Source organism: Microtus oregoni, unplaced genomic scaffold (genome assembly GCF_018167655.1).
Source record: "Microtus oregoni isolate MIOR12 unplaced genomic scaffold, Mior012 000077F_ref0000221, whole genome shotgun sequence".
Classification (NCBI taxonomy): domain Eukaryota; kingdom Metazoa; phylum Chordata; class Mammalia; order Rodentia; family Cricetidae; genus Microtus; species Microtus oregoni.
In genome coordinates, this window is record NW_024544029.1 from 1,167,849 (window position 1) to 1,191,327 (window position 23,479).

The 23,479-nt window shown below is 40.6% G+C and overlaps 1 protein-coding gene across 3 annotated transcripts in view; it reads right to left on the reverse strand.

The window, feature by feature from the left end:
* The window catches only part of Nell2 (neural EGFL like 2), a 319,609-nt gene that overhangs the window by 137,255 nt on the left and 158,875 nt on the right, over positions 1-23,479 (reverse strand). For 2 of the 3 annotated variants that reach the window (XM_041642655.1, XM_041642656.1), the window contains exon 13: positions 18,719-18,847. The exons of the other annotated variant lie outside the window; for it this stretch is intronic. In XM_041642655.1, coding sequence (XP_041498589.1) covers positions 18,719-18,847 — 129 coding nt within the window. The remainder of the gene's footprint in view (positions 1-18,718; positions 18,848-23,479) is intronic. 3 annotated transcript variants of the gene reach the window in all.

Sequence of the window (23,479 nt, forward strand, 5' to 3'; positions counted from 1 at the left end):
GCTTTATTCATGTTTTATAGTCTTCTCTATAAATTTTATGGTACATTCCACAAGAATGGAAAAAATCTGGAATGATATTAGCTCTCCTGTTATTTTTAATTGAACATATTATTCTTGTGCTTAAGATGAGAGAAAGGGAGGGAGAGAGAGGGGGAAGGAGAGAGGGGGGAGGAAGGGAGGGAGGGAGGGAGGAAGGGAGGGAGGGGGAGAGAGCACTGAGGAAATCAGAAAGAATTATGAAATACTTATGGAGGACATTAAAAGAATATTCAGAAGGTGGGGCTCCCTGTCATGAGCACTTTATCCACTGCGATTTCATGACTTTCCTCTACATCCAAAAAACTAACTGGGACACCATGAGCAAAGATATCATCAGTAAGACAGATCTTATTGGGCTTTTCTCATAAAAGACACATATAACAATGAACCACAATGCCGTTTGAAAAGGATAGCCTTGCAGACAAGGAGAATGTGACATCCAAGCAAAAGACTAACAGAGAAATGTAATTACCCAGGAGAAAGGGGGAAGAGGGGAGCTTTTGCAGTAGGGGAACTCTGTGCACCTCGGGGACTGGGAGGAGTCGATGGGTATTCACTGTGACCCATGGAGTAAGCACGTGCTGTTGTGTGAAGATCCTCTAACGTCTATGAAAGTCTAATGCTATCCTTTATTAGGGATATTTAGAAAATTTAATTAATGACATGAACATGTCATGTCCACGTGCTATGAAAGACAAGAGATCTAATGTAAGACAGATGAAGGTAGATATGACTCTCAGCCACTCAGTTTTTCTGTTTCTAAGCCATAACACAACTATTGTTATCAATTTCTTGTGCTGATGTGGGAGTGTCATGTATCAATCTGTTGATTTCATTGGTTAAGCAATAAAGAAACTGCTTGGCCCTCATAGGTTAAAACATAGGTGGGAGGAGTAAACAGAACAGAATGCTGGGAGGAAGAGGAAGTGAGCTCACACTCGACAGCTCTCCTCAGAGAGACGCCATGTTCCTCTCTCCCTTGGCAGACACACGCGATGAAGCAAGCCGCCAGGTTAGACATGCTGAATCTTTCCCGGTAAGACTGGTGCTCACAGATTATTAGAGATGGGTTGATTGGGATATCAGAATTAGCCAGTAAGGGCTAGAGCTAAAGGGCCAAGCAGTGTTTAAATGAATACAGTTTGTGTGTTGTTATTTCGGGGCATAAGCTAGCCAGGTGGCCGGGGTGCTGGGGACGCAGCCCCGCCGCTCCTATTACTACATTGTGCAGCCTTCTGGGTATTGTCAGTGCTTATAAAGCCTCTTTGTTTGTGTGTGTGTGTGTGTGTGTGTGTGTGTGTGTGTGTGTGTGTGAGAGAGAGAGAGACAGAGACAGAGAGAGACAGAGAGACAGAGGGAGAGAGAGATATGAATTGCTTATCAAGATCTTTTTAGTAATAGATAGATTAAATTAAAGAACAGTAAAACTTGAAGTTAGGAGGAAGTTCACTTATTGGGTTCAGTTTCTGTCTTCACTACCCATAAAGTGGAGGGGACCTGGTAAATTAAAAATGAACACATTGGATATAATATTGCTTGCACCCTGGAATTGACTGCCTGCCTGTAAATGAGGCAGAGAAGCTCTCAGGAATAAACCCTTCCTTCCTCAGCTCATAACTGAGGGCATCTAGACTAGGAAGGAACTGGATAAACACATCGCAGAGAGCACACAGCTTTAGATTGCTGGATTTGAGCTGTTTATAACACATTCAAGCAGAAATGTCCAGTGAGAATGTGGGTCCACATCTCACTCAGACTGCAGAACTGGGCTACAGCTCCAAATTTGGGAGTCACAGGCTATATGGCAGCAAATAAAGGTGTATCTTAGGAAGCATCACTGAGGAAGAAGGCATGAATGAGAAGAATCCAGCCTATTAAAGGAAAAGCAGAAACTGATGGTCAGGCAGTCACCAAAACAGGAGAGCAGGGAAATCTCTGGATCAGATGAGCCCCAGCAGCGGCAGCACCTTCTAAACACACTGTCTGTATCCACAAACTCTGTCTCCCAAAGTTGCAACACAAATTTTCAGTGTCCTTAGAAAACAGTGAGTAGGTCTGTCTTATTCAGACTTTTTATTGCTGTGATAAACACATGATCAAAAGCAACTCAAGGTAGAATGGTCTTGTTCAGCTTCTAACTCATAGTCTGTTATGAAGGGAATCCAAAACAAGAAGCCAAGGCAGGAACCAGGGGGCACGAACTGAAGCAGAGCTCATGGACTGCTTGTTCCAGGATCACATTCTTATACCTGCCATACTACCTGCTTGGGGGTAGTGTTCCCCACAGTGGGCTGGGCCGTCCCACATCAATCACTAATCAAGAAAATGCCTCACAGGCTTGCCTGGAGTTCACTCCAGTGAAGATACTTTCTCAACCAGGGTTCTCTCTTCCCAGGCAATGGTGACTAGCTGGTGTCATATTTACACAAACCAAACAGCATAAGGTACCAGCTAGGGTTATGTGTATGAAATTTTAATTCAGAAAGATAACTATACAGCTAAGGAAGACTGTAAACTCATCTAGTAAGGTTGGTAGGAAAGACAGTCAACATATCAGTGGGTGGTGCCAGTCTCCAGGCCCATTCTGGATGTTACCATGAAATAGGAAACAATATCTATGTGATACATAAAGGAAAGGCAAGATTGTTATACTCAAACAAGATACATCTTACCTAAAAATCATTTATGATCTCTCACACATATCGGAAGCTACCTAATATTCTTCATATTCCTTTACCACTTAAACTGTAGATTACATTATTTGCAACTCAGAACTCAGATCCATATAGAGTGGTATCATAAAGACAAAATAAATAAAAGTTTGAAGGAGGAACAGCCAATAAAATTAAGTACTACCTTGAGGCCAAGCAAGATATTGAATAATAGGAGTCTGGTCTAACAATACAGAAGCTATCAGGGCTCTAGTGTGACTGGTTTGTGGGGGTTATGGAATAAAAAAATCTAGCCTGAAGTAAATAAAGGAGAATGTCTAGTAGAAAGAAATCGAGGTAGTAGGAATAGTTCACAAACTGAAGAAAATATAGCCAGGAAGGGCATAGAAAGGTGATAACATAAAAGCCAGAAGGACTGTGGAGTAAAGAGAGAACCAAGCACATCGAAATGCTGGTGAGAAAGGAAAGAGAGAAGTAGGAAGTTGAGCTTGAGGGAGGGGAGTGATTGTGTCAAGTTTCCTCTGAAGACTGAAAGGAATGAGGTGTGGAGATGTGGGTTTCTTTTCTGTATGCTGTGAATACCATTGATTGATAAAGAATCTGCTTTGGGCTTATAGCAGGGCAGAATATAGCAAGGCAGAAAACCTGACCAGAAATATATATAGAGGGAGTAGATGGAATCAGAGAGATGCCATGTAGCTGCCAAAGGAGACAGACGTTGGACCCTTACCAGTAAGCCACAGCCTTGTGCAGATGTACAGCTTAATAGAATTGGGTTAATTTAAAATATAAGAGTTAGTTAATAAGAAGCCTGAGCTAATAGGCTAAGCAGTGTTGTAATTAATATAGTTTCTGTGTGATTATTTAGGTCTGAGTGGCTGGAAAACAAAAATGCAGTCTCCATCTATAGTGTGGTTCTTAGATGGCTCCAAGGAGGGTTCCATTCAACTAAAGCTAGGAAGAAGGAAGAACGGGTAAGTGCCAAGTATACGGATGACTGAAATAGAAGCAGGAACCTGAGGGAGGCAGTATCTATTTCAGTTTCATTGATAGAGATGCTATCCACCAAAAGTAAGAGAATGGACTATCCTTGGGTTTCAGATAACCTTTGTGGAAAGGAAGTAAGTTGAGACGAATCTACAATACCATTACCAAGCTTAGGGCAGAATCAGCCAGGGAGAGAATCAAGCTGAGTGGACCACAACTGAGATTTGTGTTGTTGTTGTTACTGAATGCTGTATTCATTAAATGCTAACCCTCACAGCAACCTTGTGACCTAGAGGCACCAGACAGCTCTGCTTTTACAGTCAAGAAATCCAGGTCATGTTAAGAAGTTCTCCAGTGTCACTGCTAAGTTAATGATGGTAAATCTGGAATGGAATTACCAAAGATTATCCATGGTTCCTCCATGGTCTGATCTTCTCTTGAAGTTCAGGCAAGTAACTCCTGGACACAGCCTCCTGTTGCAGAGAATGCCAAAGCATTCCCTATTTGTTCCTTTCTCTAGCTGTTCTCTGCCGGTTTAAACTGGATTCAGATTGCCAGGCTGACAGAAAAATCCATGTTCACCCATAGTCACTTCCCTGACCTCTTTGTCATGGGGATTCCATCTGTCTCCACTACTGCCATCTATATAAGTGTTTATTTATGACTGGTTAGTCACTGTCTTGATTGAATCCAACTTGCTCAAAATTAAGGAACAGAAGGGCTCATTTGAATCATTGCCTTGTTAGGCTGAATTTGAAAATTCATCAAGTTCAAGAACATTCTTTACAAGAAAGTATATCTTTATTTTTAAATACTAAAAACCAATTTAACAAATATGTATTTGTTTACCATAAAACAAGGATTTCAGTCCTAACAACACTGAAATTACTATAAATTTAGAGTTATTAAATTAATGAAGATATTAGATCAGTACTTTTCTTGAACAATATGGAGACACTCTAATTCCCACTGGCTCATTTAGACATACATAAATCATCGACTGAACAGCATTGCTAAATTTGGGAATTTTAATCAAATTTTAATGTCATTTGGGAATTATGGCTGCCCAACAAATCACTAGGCATAGACAGCAATTGAGTTGTGTTCTCATTTTACCACATTTATGTCTGAGGTATGAACGCATACTTTCATTCAGAGCCCACCCTCCATAGGAAAGGACAATTATTTGGAGTGCAGTTAATACAGAAATAAGATGGTTTTTTATTTAGAGAAAAAATGAATATATTCTTACATATTATAAAAATACCAGCAGTCTATTTTTATATCACAGCAATGAATAAGAGATCGAATTTAGATTCATCATGCCCTTGTCTGCTCAGCAGCCCTTCATGCTCATTAAAGGCAGAGCTGGTCTCCCAACTGTCCCTGTATCAAAACACAAAGGACTCCTTGGCTGTGGAATAGTTACTGGCCTAATCAAGCCTGTGCCCTCTGCCACACAACTCAAATCTCTTGCTCTTCTCTGCAGCATTCTTTTCATTTATATCTGCTTCCCGGAATCCAGTTCCTGTCACTCAAAACTTGTTCCTAGTTCTACTGGTTAAATAAACATTGAAACCAACACCGGCTCTAATATGACACATCAACCATCTAGTCCCATGTCATCTCACAAGAAATCCCATGATAGCTTCAGGATCACTGAATCAGTGTATTTGTGCAACCTGTACTCATTCTGAACTTCATTACTTTCCAGTCATTGGCTATGCCCAAGCGCTGACCCTCATCCCCCAACCCTTCTCCATTAACAGATGTCCCCAGGAACATAATAATCATACTATGCGAGACATTCTATCTTTTTCAAAACTGATGAATCAAGCGCAGAAAAGAATTGTAAAAGGAATATTACATTTCCAGCAACCAATTGCTAATTAGCCTCAAGCACATTTAAAAAATGTTCATAGAACGTGTGACTTGGGTTTCTTTGAAGGGAAGATAAAGCTGGCACTTATAATTTAATCTCTCTGCATACCTGATCTTCAACTTAATAGCACTGCAAAAAGTCTTTTTCCTATAAGTTAATTTTTAAAATTATTAGTCATATGTGCCTTACATGTCACTTCAAATGGATTCTATTCTTGGAAACAGCTTTTTTTTCTCTAATAATTTGCATTTCTATAGTGAAAAAAACAATGAATGATTCTTTATATAATACACCTGCAACTGACTTGTATAAAATGAATTGCTAAATTCTAGCCAGGCCTTTTCTCTCTTACTTTGATAAATAAAAGTATGCACAGGTAAAATGCATAGTATTTAACTGGCTGTTACTATACACATGCATGTGCATACGCAGATTCCTGAGGTTACATTTATAGATTTGTCAGAGAATTCACAACATTAACAAATTATATATCTTCTATAATCAATAGTTAGTTAGAATGTTATATAGACCAAATGGAAGTTTGACACAGTAACGTGTCTACAGAAACAATCTTTAGTAAATTAGTTACTGAAATAGCAGAAGATCCGAGTGAAATTAGCTTCAAATATGAGACAATATTATCAACTAAACTCTCAGAAGAATATTTTACTGACTTCCCATCAGTAAATTCTCGAATAAAATCTTGCACAATTTCCCTGACCCTAGAATTCATAAGAATATATGAAAACATAATGGCAAGCTTTAACGAAGAACTTATTTTACTGGAAGGCATTTTCTAAAATAGTTATAGTTAACTTTCTTCTCTAATAATCTCATGAAACAAATTCTCCTTACTAATGACAAGCAGAATGAGACATACCAAGCTACCTAAGTGCCCGGCACAAGCCTGGAACTAGCGCTAGTATGAACAAGTCTTGAACAACAGCATCAGAACAGCATCCATTCATCAAAGGTGGCAAGATGCCAATTTTATCAGTGCAAACATGTTACATGCATTTATCTACTAAATGCTCAAATTTCTTCTGATATATTCCTCAGCTATAAAGAAAACTGAAATTATGAAATTTGCAGATAAATGGGTGGAGATGAAATAAAATCACACAGAGGGAGATAACTCAGACCCAGAAAGACCAACACCACATGCTTTCCCTCCTATTTGTATTCTAGTTCAGATCTTCACCTTCATGTGTCTTCCATCTTCTGCATCATTATATTGTGATTCCCCACCACAGAGCACACAGTGGAGCCCCAAGAGCCCACAGCCCTTATGTGCTCATGCAGAAGCCTTCCTTACATTTGCATAAACCCAAAAGCCCCCAAGAAAATCAAATGATGAAAACAGACACTCGGAGTGGGAATTGGAATAAAATAAAGCCATATTCATTTTCTGTACACAGTTTAAGCCAATGACTCTCAACTGATGGAACTTCAGCCCTTCAGGGAAATTATGAAGTCTGGAGACATTTCTGGATATCAGAAAGAAGGAAGCAGGCCACCACGGGAGCTATTAATTTCCAGGGATTAGAGACCAGGTCTACTGCTAAACATTCCACAATCACAGAGCAAACCTGCCACAAAGAATTTTCGAGACCAAAATACCAATAGTTCAAGTGAAAGACCTGGTTTAAACTGAAACCACTCTGGTATATAGTTGTGGAATTCATCTTCCTAGGCAGAACAAACTAAGACTCAAAAATTATGATTTTTTTAAAAACCCATCCTTAGAAAGATATAGATATAGAACTCACCCAGAATAGCCCTTCTTAGATTTTAATGTGCATAAGAATCATTTGGAAAAACCTTTAAAATGTCAAGCCTCACGGCTAACCCCTTTAAGGAGAACAAAGGCTGAGTGCCTCTGTAATTTGAGCCCCGCCCTTAGGGAAACAAGGTTAGAAAGCAGACTATACAGGGATGCTGATGAGAACAAGCAGTGTGGAGGCTGACAGTCCTCTTCGGTTTAGCATACAGCTGGAAAGTGATGGAGAGCTACCTGTTTGTTAAGGTGACAAATCTTTGTATCCCATGCTGTAAAGCAATGCTTTTCAATTTTTGTGTGCATGCGGGGAAATCACCTGGAAATCTTGTTACCATGCAGATTTTGATTTAGGAGTCAGAGAGAAAGTACAGCATTCTAGGTGTCTAATGAAGCCCCAGGCAATGCCTGCCATTGCTGCTACTTGGACCCTGTATTGACTACCTAGTACCAAAGTTTATTTTTTTTAAACAAAACTGTCAGGAATATAAAAACAGGAGTAGTTTTTAATGTGGCACAAAATCAACCCTTACAATTCTCATTTTCGACAGCAGATGTAGATAGGTAATAGAAACGTTACCTCTGCTAGAGAATTGCCTCCGTGAACCAGAAGCTTAGCTGTGTTCTCCTCATGAATGTGTGACTAACAGCACTCTGTGCCCAGGGACAGTTTCCTGCTGTCCTACGTCATCCAGCTTCCCTTGTGGAGTGCAAAAGTCATTCTACCCTTATAAGGGGCTGCATCCCATTTTCCTCTATAGGTATTTTGACAATTCTCAAAACTGGGTGACAAAGATACTCCCTTGCCATGAATAAACGTGGTCCAGCCTAAGGTCACACCAAGGCTTTTTTTTTCCTTTCTGCCTCCCATCACTCTAGAGCCCCCATTAAATAATCTAACACCTAGCACATAGTATGTGCTTAAGAATTACTTAGAATAAATGGGTGCCAAGCATTGCTTCTCTATATTAAGCCTAATGAGAAAAGCCACTCATAAAACAAATTCCCAAGAGGTTGTAGACCCACCAGAGAGCGAACAAAGTGCTGTATGTAACAGCTAATCACTATTGATAACTGAAGTCCTTGTTTCTTCTCTGGGCAGCATGCGGAGCAGGCATGAACTCCAGTATGATCAAGACTGCATATTTAGTGATCAGTGCATGTGTAGGGGAGACATTGCCTACATGGAGAGTCAGATGCTATGGCACACTGGCTCAAGGGATACTTGACTCAGACTTCTGCTGGCTTAGAGAAACCATGCATAAGGAGAAATTCAGAAAACCTTTCTCCTTATCAAGTTTGAGTTTAAAATATAAATGTTTTCATTTCTTTTAGAGGAGAGAAATGTGCTTTATTAAAAAGGACTATCAAAAATTCTTCAGCTATTTGTTAATCAATAGTGGCTAAGCTTATGAATGAATGGAAACTGCTTTTGAGGCAGAAGAAACTTCATATGACAGAAAGTAAAGGGGAAAAAAGTCAAGAAAAGATGCTGAGAAGTTCATGGTTAGTTATTCTCAGAACGTCCACACTGAATTCAAATTCCCGGGGAGAATGCAAGCCTATGTTAAAGATTTTACAAGACTGACTGTGGACTGTTAGATCCTGGAATACTGTAGATCCAGGGCCACACGGGCTAGCGTATTCTCCTTACCAGCCACTCGCTGTTCATTTCTGTGTTGGGCCTAAGATCATTTTGACCGTCAGATAAAGATTCTTGGAATTTATTGACTTAGCATCCTTCTCCTTTCCCTCCTTCATGTGGGCAGGCCTCGTCCAATCTGATGAAGTCTGAGGAGAGGGAGGCCTCCCCTGTCTGTCTGCTGTCCTTGAGGAGATAGTTTTAAGACAAGCTTTTTGAGTTCTCTGACTTTGAACTCAGATTACAGCTGCAGCCTTGATTGTTCCCCCAAGTCCACAGTTTATTAACTGCAGACCCTGGTCCTTGTCCACTTCCACAGCCTTGCCAGCTAACCCTTCAGAAGAAATCACACTGTTTCTGTGTGTACATAAAATCTAGACTGAACAGCATCCTTGAACATTTTTCCTTAAGAAACATTATCCTAACATACCACAGAGAGCGCATCATTAGCTATAGCTTTGAAAGCTGCCATATCTGTTAGGTGTCCCTAATTAATCCCACAGGGCTTAAGTTCTCTGGGTCATTCATCCCAGCTGTATTAGTAGACCTCTCATTAGTTCCAGTAAGGACTCTCGGGCTTCCCTTGCAATCAAAGAATTCTGCTCATTCTGTATTTTCTTTCCTATAGAGCAACTCTTCAGGGCCCTCACTCTGTGTATTCTTAGAGGAATCAACTCATTTGCCGCTACATTCCATGGTTAATTATAAGCTGGTATTGCCTGAGTCAGGAATTCATGACTAAGAGAGTTAGCTGTGAGATGACAAGTAGCTGAGAAACAAGGGGGAAAGGGAAGAGAAAGGAAGGGGAGGAAGAAAGGAAGGGGGAGGGAGGAAGAAAGGGAAAGGAAGAACAAAGAAAGAAGAGAAGGAATGAATTGAGAGAAAGAAACACTAGAAGAGGAGAAAGGGAGGTCATGCGGCCCTAACCCATCATATCTCTAATCCCAACAAACTGTCTTACTGTAGAACTGCAAGTTGATTCCTCCTATGGAAGTAAAATTTTCTTAACATAGCTACATTAGAATATCTTTATAAAGAAAAATGCATATGATTCTTGTCTCTGAAAAACTGAATAAGTAAATTAAAAGCGATAAAATAGATTAAATGTGGTAGAAAGAGAAAGCTCAGCAGAGATTGAGGACAGTGCAGATTGTGGACTCTGAATTAGCTGATTGCTATCTGGGTAAATGATTTGGGGGCAAGTCATTTGGGGTTCCAAGTTCATCAGTTTTCTCAACTATAAAAGAGAGTATAAAAATAAGGTGCAGGGATCATTTCAGAAGATTGCGTGGAAGGACATAAGAGCCAGCATGGTGACAAGGAAACAGTATCTCTGGACACAGCAGGATAGCTGTTTACATGACCCCATGGTGGTTGTGACAACATGCACACACACTATCTGTGAAAGATCAAGCTAGGAAAAAAACATTCCAGCATGGAAAGGGGAGGCAAACACAAAAATTCCACTGCACCTGAGGAGTGATTGGCAGTTGATAGCTGCTGGTAGAGGGAGAAAGTCAATTTTATTTAAGAGTACAGCCCTTTGGCCCAGTGGTGGAATCCCAGCACTTGGGAGGCAGAGGCAGGCAGATATCAGTGAGTTCAAGGCCAGCCTCTTCTACAGAGTGAATTCCAGGACAGCCAGGGCTACACACAGAAACCCTGTCTTGAAACACACACACACAAAAAAGAGTTTGGCTTTTGATAAGTAGAACCCAATCACAACAATTCAGTGGGAGGACATACATCGGAGAGGACATGGGCCACATACACTGGACTTGGTGGTTTAAAATAAGTACTTTTTATTGTTATCATTTATTATTATTATTATTTACAATAACAGATGCCCCCTTTCACACATATACACCAAAAAAAAATCCCGCAGAAACAAATAAAACAGACATTAGAATGATAAAGACTGAACCAACAAATCCAAAAAAACTTTCTACCAATAATGAGTTATGTACTTTGGGTTTCAGACTATACCAGATTCTTACACACACACACACACACACATACATACACACACACACACACGAAGAAATGAACTTCAAAATTCAGCACTAATCCACCAGCGTCTAGTTTCTATAACTCCATGTGGCATCCTGTTATTTACATGATTCACTTATAGGAAACATTTTCTCTTCTTAGTTCACCATCAAAGGCTCTAAGAAGTATAGGAATCAAGGAACAGCTTCTTCACTATAATCCACACGGACAGATGTGGCTGTAATTTCCAGGACCCACAGCCCTGAAGAGAAACCTACTGAGTGAGTTCTGCAGACTGGGCCAGAACTCCAACAGGACGATCAGAGGTGAGAGAGGAGATGACCTCAAAGCACCATGAGGCTCCACAATTTCCAATCAAGAATGAAAACTGACGTGTAGCAGAGAACCATTCTAAAACACAATCCCCAGCTAAGCTTTGGACAACTTTTAGAGATCACTTGTGAACTGATAAGAGAGGAAATGAGAGATAAAGTACTTAAAAGCATAGGACGAACTGACAGGAGACCAGGAACTGGGTTGGGTGGAGATAAAGTCATAATTTCAAAGGGTAAATGCGTTGAATATAGAGTTCAGAAGAGACTCAAGTGCCAACACATATTCTAATATTGTAGTCCTTTTATATCTAAAAGCTGGACAAACTGTGAGGCCATAGAAATCCTAGTTTTATCTTTATCCCATTAGCAGTATGTCCCATTGTGGTTTTGTCGTTGTTTATCAGTCAGCTTCTGCTACAGTTTTCTAGGTGAAGGAGCCTCAGTTGGGAAAATGCCTCCATCACACTGATCTGTAGGCACATCTGTATGGCATTTTCTTGATGTGTGATTGATGTGGGCAGCATCAGTCCACTGGGGATGCTTCCACCTTTAGGCTGAGGGCCCTGAGTTGTGTAAGAAAACAAACTGAGAAGCCATGGGGGCCAAGATGTAAGTAGAGTTCCTCCATGTCTCTGTTTCTCTGTTTCAGTTTCTTACTTGAGGTTACTACCTTGGCCTTTGTCAATGGATTGTGACCTGGGACATGTAAGCCAAATAAATCCTTGTCTTTCCAAGTTGCTCTTAGTCATGGTGTCTTATTAAAGCAGTAGAAACCCCAACTAATCTACTGTAAAACTCACTGAAAAACAAGGAGGGAAGGAATTTCAAAGGACAAGGGCAAAGGGTTGGTAGCCAATTCCTGTACATCTCCTCCTTTCCCTTCCTGTCTCTCTTCTTGAGACCTCTGTCTTCTGTGACATGCTCTTCGGGCTACAAACTGACTCTATTATCAACTGGCACAAATCAGGGATGCTCACATCTCCTGTGTCATCTTCAGTCTCAATGCCAAGGATACCTTTTAGTCTTACTGAACTTGTCTTGATATCCGTGGAGTTGATGCACCTTGATTCTACTTGCCAGAGTTGACATGTTGAAAATCCATGCTCTAAACTCCCATGTTAATGGAGCCTGACGATGTCATGATGAGTTTCAGGGGTGACTTTGTGGAATGGAGTGCGCATGCTTTCTCTGTTTCACCATGTGACACCTTTGACCCTATCATGATGAGGAAGGAAGATCTTCACCTGACATGGTCAGGAATCAGTGTCATGCTCTTTGTACTTTTTAGGCCCCAGAAGTGCAAAGCAAATGCAGCTCTGTTGTTTGTAAAGGAACTGCTCTTGGGTATTCTGCTGTAGCCACAGAAAATGTACTGAGAAGCATTCAGTGTTTGTTTGGGATCCACATTTTCTTTGGGATTTTAGGCCATTGTGTTCTACAGCACTGTCTACTCTTCTCTTTCCTCCTACATTTTATCCATGATGTCCCTTTTTTCCAGGAAAGTTCTCTAAGTAATTCCTTCTATTGACTCAAGAGTCATTTATATACTTGAGAATCTCAAATTGTATATCCAGCCTTAGCTGAATGCCACAACCACACACATTTAAATAAATAAGCCATAAACAGAGCCAACCCAAGACAATTTTCCCAACCTGTCCCTTAAGTGAGCCACATGAACGTTCACCTGATTTTTGGCTAGAAACCAGACAATCAACTTCCATGCCACTCATCATCTGCTATCACAGGTATAATCAGAACCGGGTAGTTTTACTTTATGGATGTCCTTACGTGTATCCACTTCTCCACTATCATCGTATCATTAACAGTTTCCCAGCATGCCATTTTACCCAGTATGCCTCTCAGCTGAAGTGAGTTACTCATGACCTTTGTACCTCAACGATGCCCCACTAAGGTTTGAATATGTATGTCTCTCACAAGCTCATATTTTGGAACACTTTGTCTTCAGCAACTGTCCCTGGTAGGAGAGGTTATGGAACCTTTGTGATGGGGTGTCTAGATGCAGGAAGCAGGTCACCTATAGGAGAAGAGCTGAATGTTCCTAACCCGGCCTGCTTCTTGTCCTGTCTCTTCTTCCTGGCTTCCTACACCATGTAGCAACTGCCCCACACTCCTGCTGGCCAACAGTGAGCTGTTCCTGCCACTCAGTCCTCCCTCTCTGCATAGTGGACTGGGAACCCCTCCCCTCCAGCTTTAAATTGTTACTGTCAGGAGCCATTGTCACAGTGAATAGAAAAGTAGATGAATATGCAACTTTTGACCCCCAAGACTCTGCTTCTCACCCTGCCTCTCACTCGGGCTGGCCTTCATCTCCCAAGTGCTTTTTTCTGCCACGATGTCTAGATCTCCCGCATAGGAGACCCTGTCTCTCCCATTCTTCCTTTCAAGGCTAGCTGACCTCACTCACCCTTCAAACTTCACAATTGTACTTTGCAAACAAAATTTTCCTAATCACAACATGAATCTAGACCCGACTCCTAGCAATCTATTTCTCCGCCAAGGTGCTTGACACATTTCAGTAAAAAGTTATTTAATAATAGATTTATTGTCTTCCTTGCCTGGGAGAGTATCAGCCTTGTGTTTCTCCATATATGACTTCACATTCAGCAATAACCTTGTACAACAGAACCATTCAATAAATGTGTGTGAGATGCATGAATTAGCTCCAGCATTTACTGATGCTGTGGGAGTGCTGAGAAGGCACGCTGTCATCAAAATCAATAACCTCAATTACAGCTGTAGCATTAAAACAACCTCACAGATTTAGGGAATAAAATGTATGTCTCTTACAAACTATCATTCACTTACTTTTAACGTAAAATCTATTTTTTTTTAAAACAGGGCCAAAGCTCCAGAAAAACAGAACTTGTAAGTATTACATAACACTGCATCAAAATTGAAAATACATATTGCTTCTAAAATGTCAAAACAACTAACAATTTAGCAACATTGCCAGAATAAAAATAGAAACTTAATTTGATAAGAATATTGTCAATGAGGGCTGGCAAGATGGCTCAGGCCGTGAAGGTCCCTGTTGACAGGACCCACAAGGTGGAAGGAGAGAACCAACTCTTGCAAGTTTTCCTCCAACAACCACATGTGCACTGACACATGTGTGCATACAAGCAAGTAACACACACACACACACACACACACACACACACACACACAAATATTAGCCCCATTGGTTACAAGCTTGCTTACACTGGAGGAGTTCGTGGGTTGGATTCCCAGTACTGGATAAACCAGACATGTTACCACAAGCCTATACCTGCCAACTCACAGTTTTGGTTGGTAGAAGAATATAGTACTAGACGTTCAAGGTCATGTTCGGTTATATAAGGAGTTCAAGACCAGACTGGGGATACAAGTGACCAGGCCTCAAAATAACAACAGAGAAATATTTCCCTAACTAGACCAACACTGTGTAAATAGGGAGAAGCATAAAAGGATTAGGCACCCTGGTGTATAAAAATTTCAAAACCTCCACCACTCTTTTCCAGCATTTTCTTAGGTTTTGGGGATATTATCTTTGAATGAGCAAGAAGATAATGGTAGAAAACATTTCAGCATGATACCATTAAGGTGGAAGCAGCTAACTATGTGTATACACACTTGCAGGTGAGCAAACACACTGTGTATTCCCCCATCGCCATCTCTGTCCCCTTTCCAACTCAGGCCACCCTCATCTTTACGCAACCTTTTTCTGTGTTCTCTGTAAGTGCACAGTTCATCTCCCGTATTGCCACCAGTTTGTCACCTGTCCCATATAAGTACAGCATATCCATTTGAAACCTTAGCCCCAAATTCTTGGACACCACATGAGTGCTGACCCCAGCTAATCCTCCAACTGAATATCCTACGTTGCTTTTACCATTGCATCACCCTCTTTGTTTCTGGAGCATCCCAAGTTTGTTTCTACTTAGAACTTCTCCACATGATCTTCCTTCTAGTTAGAAAGCACTGTCCCTGGTCTTTCCGAGTCTGTTCTTTTTCGCCAAGAGACCTGAAGGACAGCCCCCAATGTTGAACATTCCACTTATGTGAATCCCTGTCATTTTCAGCACAGCGTCTGTTTCATCCCTTTCCATGATTTTCTACCACCTGCAATTATCTTCTACATGGTTACCAACTGACTCGGTTCTACTAGTATGCAAAGTTCCTATGCAGGAGAAGTTATAAATTTTGCTCACTATTTCTAATTCCATTGCATAGAAAAGTGCTTGCTACATACTTAATGCTCACTGAATATATGCTATATAAGTGAATAGAGTCAAAAAAAAAAGAAAAATCAGTTGTCCTCCTTTACACAGATGATAAATGGTCTGAGAAAGAAATCAGAGAAACATCACCCTACACAATAGCCACAAATAGCATAAAATATCTCAGAGTTACTCTAACCAAAGAAGTGAAAGACCTATATGACAAGAACTTTAAATCTTTGAAGAAAGAAATTGAAAAAGACATCAAAAAGTGGAAAGATCTCCCATGCTCTTGGTTAGGCAGAATTAACATAGTAAAAACGGAAATCTTACCAAAAGCAATCTACAGATTCAATGCAATGCCCATCAAAATCCCAGCAAAATTATTCACAGATCTTGAAAGAACAGTACTCAACTTCATATGGAAAAACAAAAAACCTAGGATAGCCAAAACAGTCTTGTACAATAAAAGAACTTCTGGAGGCATCACAGTCCCTGACTTCAAACTCTACTACAGAGCTACAGTACTAAAAACAGCCTGGTATTGGCATAAAAACAGACAAAAAGACCAATGGAACTGAATCGAAGACCAATTTATTTATCCACACACCTTTGAACACCTGATTTTTGACAAAGGACCAAAAAATATCAAATGGAAAAAAGAAAGCATATTTAATAAGTGGTGCTGGCATAACTGGATATCAACATGTAGAAGAATGAAAATAGATCCATATCTATAACCATGCACAAACTCAAGTCCAAATGGATCAAAGACCTCAACATAAAGCCAGCCACACTGAATCTCATAGAAGAGAAAGTGGGAAGTATACGTGAATGCATTAGCACAGGAGACCACTTCCTAAATATAACCCCAGCAGCACAGACACTGAGAAAAACAATTAATAAATGGGACCTCCTGAGACTGAAAAGCTTCTGTAAAGCAAATAACATAGGCAACAAGACAAAATGACAGCTTACAGAATGGGAAAAGATCTTTACTAACTCCACATCAGAAAGAGGTCTGATCTCCAAAATATACAAAGAACTCATAAAATTGGTCATCAAAAGAACAAATAATCCAATTAAAAAATGGAGTACAGACCTAAACAGAGAACTCTTAACACAGGAATCTAAAATGGCTGAAAGACACTCAATGAAATGCTCAACATCCTTAGCCATCAAAGAAATGCAAATCAAAACAACTCTGAGATTCCATCTTACACCTGTAAGAATGACCAAGATCAAAAACACTGATGACAGCTTATGCTGGAGAGGTTGTGGGGAAAAGGGAACACTCCTGCATTGATGGTGGGAATGCAAGCTGGTACAACTCCTTTGGAAGTCACTGTGGCGATTTCTCAGAAAATTAGAAAAAAACCTTCCTCAAGACACAGCAATATCACTTTTGGGTATATATCCAAAGGATGCTCAATTGTATCACAAGGACATGTGCTCAACTATATTTATAGCAGCATTGTTTATCATAGCCAGAACCTGGAAACAACCTAAATGTCCCTCAACTGAAAAATGGATAAGGAAAATGTGGTACATTTACACAATGGAGTACTACACAGCAGAAAAAAATAATGACATCTTGAAATTTGCAGGTAAATGGATGGTTCTAGAAAACATCATATTGAATGAGGTAACCCAGACCCAGAAAGACAAATAACATATGTACTCACTCATAAGTGGCTTTTAGCAAAGAAAACCAGCCTACAATTCACAATCCCAGAGAACCTAGACAACAATGAGGACCCTAAGAGAGACATACATGGATCTAATCTGCATAGAAAGTAGAAAAAGACAAGATCTCCTGAGTAAATTGGGAGCATGAGGACCATAGGAGAGGGTGAAAGGGAAAGGAAGTGGAAGGGAGGGAAGCAGAGAAAAATGTATAGTTCAACAAAATCAATAAAATAATATAAAATTTAAAAAAAGAAAGAAAAAGACCAGATGGTCAAGGTTCGAGAAGACATATGCATTTGTAGCATGGATATGCACATTAATAAGAGGAGATCTCATTATATCTAAGGCTCTTAGCTGTTATGATGAAAATACTTATGTCTGCCAAGAAAATTCAACTGTATGTTGAGTAAGAATAAAAATCACTAAGTAAAACCCATTTCTTATCTACGATCTTTTAAAATGAGGAACTTTAAATAAATTTGCATTATAAATGGGGGCGGAGAGCCATGAATTCTTCATTCTGCAGAAATGGAAGGGTCCCTTTAGGGCTGAATAAGAGGCACTGAAAGAAAACCTTCATCCAACCAACTGCAGCTTTCAAATGAATACTACTTTTCATACAGAGAAAATCTGCCCAGTTCTAAGGGAACATGTACAGGGTGGTTTCCCCAGGGCTAACCAGTTCTCATAGGAATAAACATAGGTAGCTGACATCACACGCCGTCTATCTTCAGTGGAGTGTGCCTGATAGCTGCAGGGGTAAGACTTGAACCCTCTAAGTCCTCCAATTACCCAGTGCCCCCAGATCAGTGTTCTCATTTTGTCATATAGTTAATGATAGCGATTTAAATATGTGCCCCAGGGAAGTGTAAATTTCAGTGTCTGGAGACTTTGGAGGTCTACCGGAGCACAGCTGGAGCCAAATAAACTACATGGCCCACTCCCTGTATTTGCATTGTGTCTCTGAGATAACAGACTACCTTGGATGTTAGTCAATATTTTTTTTTCAAATAAGCAAGAAATAATTTTCTCTATTGGATCTATTTACTAAGTACCAGAGTGCGTGCAGGCGACCACAGAGGTTACAGACAGCAGCAAGCAAGAATAGTAGTAGATGCTTCATCTTCCTGTTAATTGCCTTTGTTCCACAACAGTGTCTGGGAAGTCTGACTATAATTCTAACTGCAAGCCACAGTAATCATGTCAATATGTGAGCCACCTGAATATCTAATTATGAAAAAGAGAAGGCAATTTCACAGTGGAGACATTGTTCTAATTCGAGAAACAGCCATATTAACTTATTAGCAGATAGCTGGAAAAACTTTAATTTGAAAGATAATTATTTTTAGCTGATTAATATGCTTCAAATTAAACTCACTGCTTTTAATGGGCCCATCAACTTGACAACCTGGGAAATTAATAAATTTTACATGCAGTAATCCCAGTAAATTTATACAGCCAAGCCCCACATCATTGTAAGGATTACCTTCACAATAGGCATTGTCCTCCCGAAGAGGCCTGAAGCCGTCCCTGCAGCTGCACACAGCCCTGTCGTTCAGGTTCCTGCAGACAGAGTTCTCCCTGCAGGTGTGCCTCTCCGAACAGAAGTCATAGCCTGTAAGGACATGCTCCGATAAATGAGACAATGACAAGACAAGCTGCTCCATATTTAATTTTTTTCTTTTCTATTGAAAATAGTTTTTCACACAATGTATTCTGATCACAGTACCTCCCCCATATAGCTTCATTCCTTTTTTTCTCTCTCTCTTTAGAAAATAAACAACAAAGACAAAAAGCAAACAAACCAGAATTTTTAAAAAGAAGGAAAGCAGAAAGAGTAGTTTCTGTTAATTTTGAAGCTATGTTCTCTAAAGACCTTTTACCAGGTTTATTATTTGACAGTTTCATACATATACGTTAAATATTCCCATTGCCTACGTCCCTGCCCTTTTTTGTCACCATCATGCCCACCGCCAGTCCCTTTCTCAGGCTCATGACCTTAGGTTTTGTTTTGTGATCCATTTAGTTTTACCAGGACCATCTGTGTGATTGAGGTCATTGTGGTCACACAACTGAAGAAAATGCCTACCCTTCTTCCTGAATCAGTTAGGAACAAATAGCTCAACCACGAGGGTAAGGTGCCTGACATCTTCTCCCCTCCACACCCATTTTTTTGTGTAGACCGAGTACGGGCATCCCCAGCCACTGGAACTGCCGATCCAGCGCGGGCATCCCCAGCCACTGGATGCAGACCCAGCGCGGGCATCCCCAGCCACTGGAACTGCAGACCCAGCGCGGGCATCCCCAGTCACTGGAACTGCAGACCCAGTGTGGGCATACCCAGCCACTGGAACTGCAGACCCAGTATGGGCATCCCCAGCTGCTGTGATGGAACTGCAGACCCAGTGTGGGCACCCCCAGTTGCTGTGACTGCAGACCCAGAGCGGGCATTCCCAGCTGCTTGTAACTGCAGACCCAGCGCGGGCATCCCCAGCCACTGGAACTGCAGACCCAGCGCGGGCATCCCCAGTCACTGGAACTGCAGACCCAGTGTGGGCATCCCCAGCTGCTGTGACTGCAGACCCAGCGCGGGCATCCCCAGCTGCTGGGACTGCAGACCCAGCGCGGCATCCCCAGCCACTGAAACTGCAGGCCCAATGCGGGCAACCCAGCGCGGGCATCCCCAGCTGCTGTGACTGCAGACCCAGGGCTGGCAGACCCAGCCTCTGTGATTTCTTGATTGCAAAGAGAGTTCTTTATGACTCAATTACTTTCTCCTTCAAATGAATTCGAATCGTTTTTGTTTTTTGATTTTCTAAATGCTACACAGTCCTTACTTCTCCTATTATAGCTCTCTATGTATTTGAAACAAAGATGCTTTGAGTTCACAATGGATGCTGCAGTAAAGACGGTAACACAGTGAGAGCGCAACAGACATTATCAGGGCCTTGAACACTCAGGGAGCCAGGAAGAAATGAGCCCAGCAATATTTAAGGGAAGAAAACCACAGCTTAGCATTTGAAATTTGTTGAAAAGGTGTTCAAAATGAAAATCATATCACTTTACTCTAATTTTCTCTGAAGATGTGTATGGAAAACTATAATCACTCAAAAGAAGAAACTTTTAGGAATAACAGGATTTTCACAAATCCCAGAGTCTTTTGGATAAGAAAAAAAAATGGAACTTTTATAAACCGTGACACCAATCGTGCCGTTTCTAAGGGTTTCTTTCTAGTGTCGGAGCCCTTGTTCAACAATATCTGAACAGCTGAAATGAAAAGCCTGAGTGGTGGAATCCACCTCAAATAAAGATTACATGATTGTGTGTCATTCAACAAATTTTTAAATTGCCTAATGCATGCTTTATCGAAAGAGCTTCACACTGACTGGTGATTTGTGATTTCATCCCAATCATAAAAGGACAAGAAGGACTTAGAAGAAATTGTCTCTCTATAGCCAGCAACGACTTGCATTCGAGAAAATCTAAATGGGCCTTCTTATCTGTAATGAAGCTGGTGTCCACTGTCACCGAGCGGTGCATGCTCTGACCACTCACTGCCTGCACTATTTTCAATACCTCTGCAGGGCTTTACTGAATGTACAACATATAACGAAACATTACTGGTGCAACTTAATAAATCTTAAGGTTAATGTGCCTGATACAGTAAATATTAAAACAGACTATAAAACATCAGATCGATAAGTGAATGCTTTAAAATGAATCTAAAAGAATATTAAGTGTACAAACACAAAAGAAATACAGTTAATAATACCCTTAAATTACTTGGAAATTTAACTTCTCTTGACAATATAGGATTAAGATCAAATATTTGGAAGCAAAATTCTCAAGAGAAAAAATTATACAATTTAAAAATTTAAACCTTTCTTTTATTTCCTTTCTTTATGAAGTAACTAAATGAAGATCATATTTCTTTTTTTTTTTTTTTTTTTTTTTTTATTTTTTATTTTAATTTATTTATTTATTAAGAATTTCTGCCTCGTCCCCACAACCGCTTCCCATTTCCCTCCCCCTCCCCCGATCAAGTCCCCCCCCCCTCATCTGCTCGAAGAGCAATCAGGGTTCCCTGACCTGTGGGAAGCCCAAGGACTGCCCACCTCTATCCAGGTCTCCTAAGGTGAGCATTCAAACTGCCTAGGCTCCCACAAAGCCAGAACGTGCAGTAGGATCAAAAACCCACTGCAATTGTTCTTGAGTTCTCAGTATTCCTCATTGTCCGCTATGTTCAGCTAGTCTGGATTTATCCCATGCTTTTTCAGACCTAGGCCAGCTGGCCTTGGTGAGATCCCAATAGAACATCCCCATTGTCTTAGTGTGTGAGGTGGAAACAATTTCATGTCATAATCTTTATTGTCCATCCCAACATCTCAACACATCACCATGCTAAATTCTGAAAGCCAAAAAGAAAAAAGGACGAAGAAGAAAAGAAAATAAAACCTTTCATTTTTCACCCAAATTAAGAGAAAGGTGTTATTAAAATGGCTCGGTATTGGTGGTTCTAAGAAGACCAAGCTATTGAGTGCTGACATAGTGCTAAATCTCCGATTTCCCCCATGGTGTCTTAAATACGTGTTAGAGGCTACGACTGTGGGAGTTGTTGCTGGTGTGTTTTTATCATTGCTTTCTTGAGTCTACAGATTTAAAAACTATCACCGTTTCATGTTATTAACTTTTCTCCCAGTTTTAAGAATCCTCTGTATTATCTAGGATGCTCAGTGAGCCTCCTGTTAAGGTAGGTACATTTTGTATGATCCATTCCATGTCCACTCCTGACCCAGTAACGGTGTGACCCGTTACTGAAGCATCAAACACCATACACGCACACAGGAAGTGCTGAGTTGTCTCAGGAATGTTCTAAGTAGAGGCAAAGAATGTGCTTCTATTTTACCTTTGCAGATAAGAGTTAAGGCTTAGTTATGACTTGCTGGGGTACTTTATTAACCCTATGATTTGAAAACTAAAATTTTCAGTCAGTCAAATTTCATCCATTATATAAAAATATTCAATACAGAAAATTGCCAACTACTCTGAGTGTTTGACTGCCTACATCAGTGACTCCCAGTCTTCCTAATGTTGTGACCCTTTAATACAGCTCCTTATGCTCTGGTGGCCCCAACAATAAAATTATTTTTGTTCCTACCATGACTATAATTTTGCTTCTATTTTAAGTTGTAATATAAATACTTTTGGAGAAAGAGGTTTGCCAAAGGGGACTTGACCCTTTGGTTGTGAACCGCTGACCTACATAGTAAAATCCCAGAGTTAAAATGTCACTTACTAATGTGTAGGGGATTTGGAGTTGATTGAAGCAGGTCATTTCTAACCTGCAGACACTCAGTCTGCACGTTGTCTGTCTTAGTCCTCACTGCTTCATATCCGTGTGTGTGTGTGTGTGTGTGTGTGTGTGTGTGTGTGTGTGGCTTTTGGAGCTGCAGACACAGCTTTCCACAAAATCTGATCTCTGTCCTGACAAGAGATAAATACAGGCTGTGAAACTTAACCTGTTTTCTCAGCCACTAGATTTTGTCACTTGTAAAAATTAGGATAATTGCCGTCTTATAAAAGGGAAGGATTCAAATAAGATCTCCTATGCAAAGACACTGTGGCCTGTGTGCTGGTGACAAAAGACTGGTACTATGACCCTAACAGCAGAGACACTAACATCTGTGGCACAGATCTCTTCCCGGCATTTGGTCCAGCTTGGTGAAGAGAGAACATCTAATGCAGGTCAGCCTTTCTGTTTCTCCCACCGCAGTTTAGCCTCAAGGTCTCTGTAACTCTCCATCTCTGTGTTTGCAAATGCACACGGGGCTCTGCACTTTCCTCCTAAGAACAAACTTACCTATGGAAAATCAAAATGCAATCGTCCATAACTGAGAAGGAAGTAAAAGACAAACCCAGGAGGTGACCAGAACGGTTCACAGGCTGGTGATGAGTCAGGAGAGAGCAGCAGTAATTGTGGTGAATATTAATTGGTTTGACCTTAGGCATGGACTCATCATATCTTTGGTGGTGAGAAAACCAGGTATACTCTGGAGGAACCACTCATCCTGACCTGTGACCCAGGTGCTTTCAGGAAAATGGACTTTACTCTGTATAAGATAAAGCCGTGTCAATCAATGCATAGCACTGGTCTGACAAAGTAATTTCTACGATGCTAGCTAATGGAGGTCGCTGAAGCTCAGATCTTGGATTTTTACTTATCGCATCAGGATATTAAACCATTTTT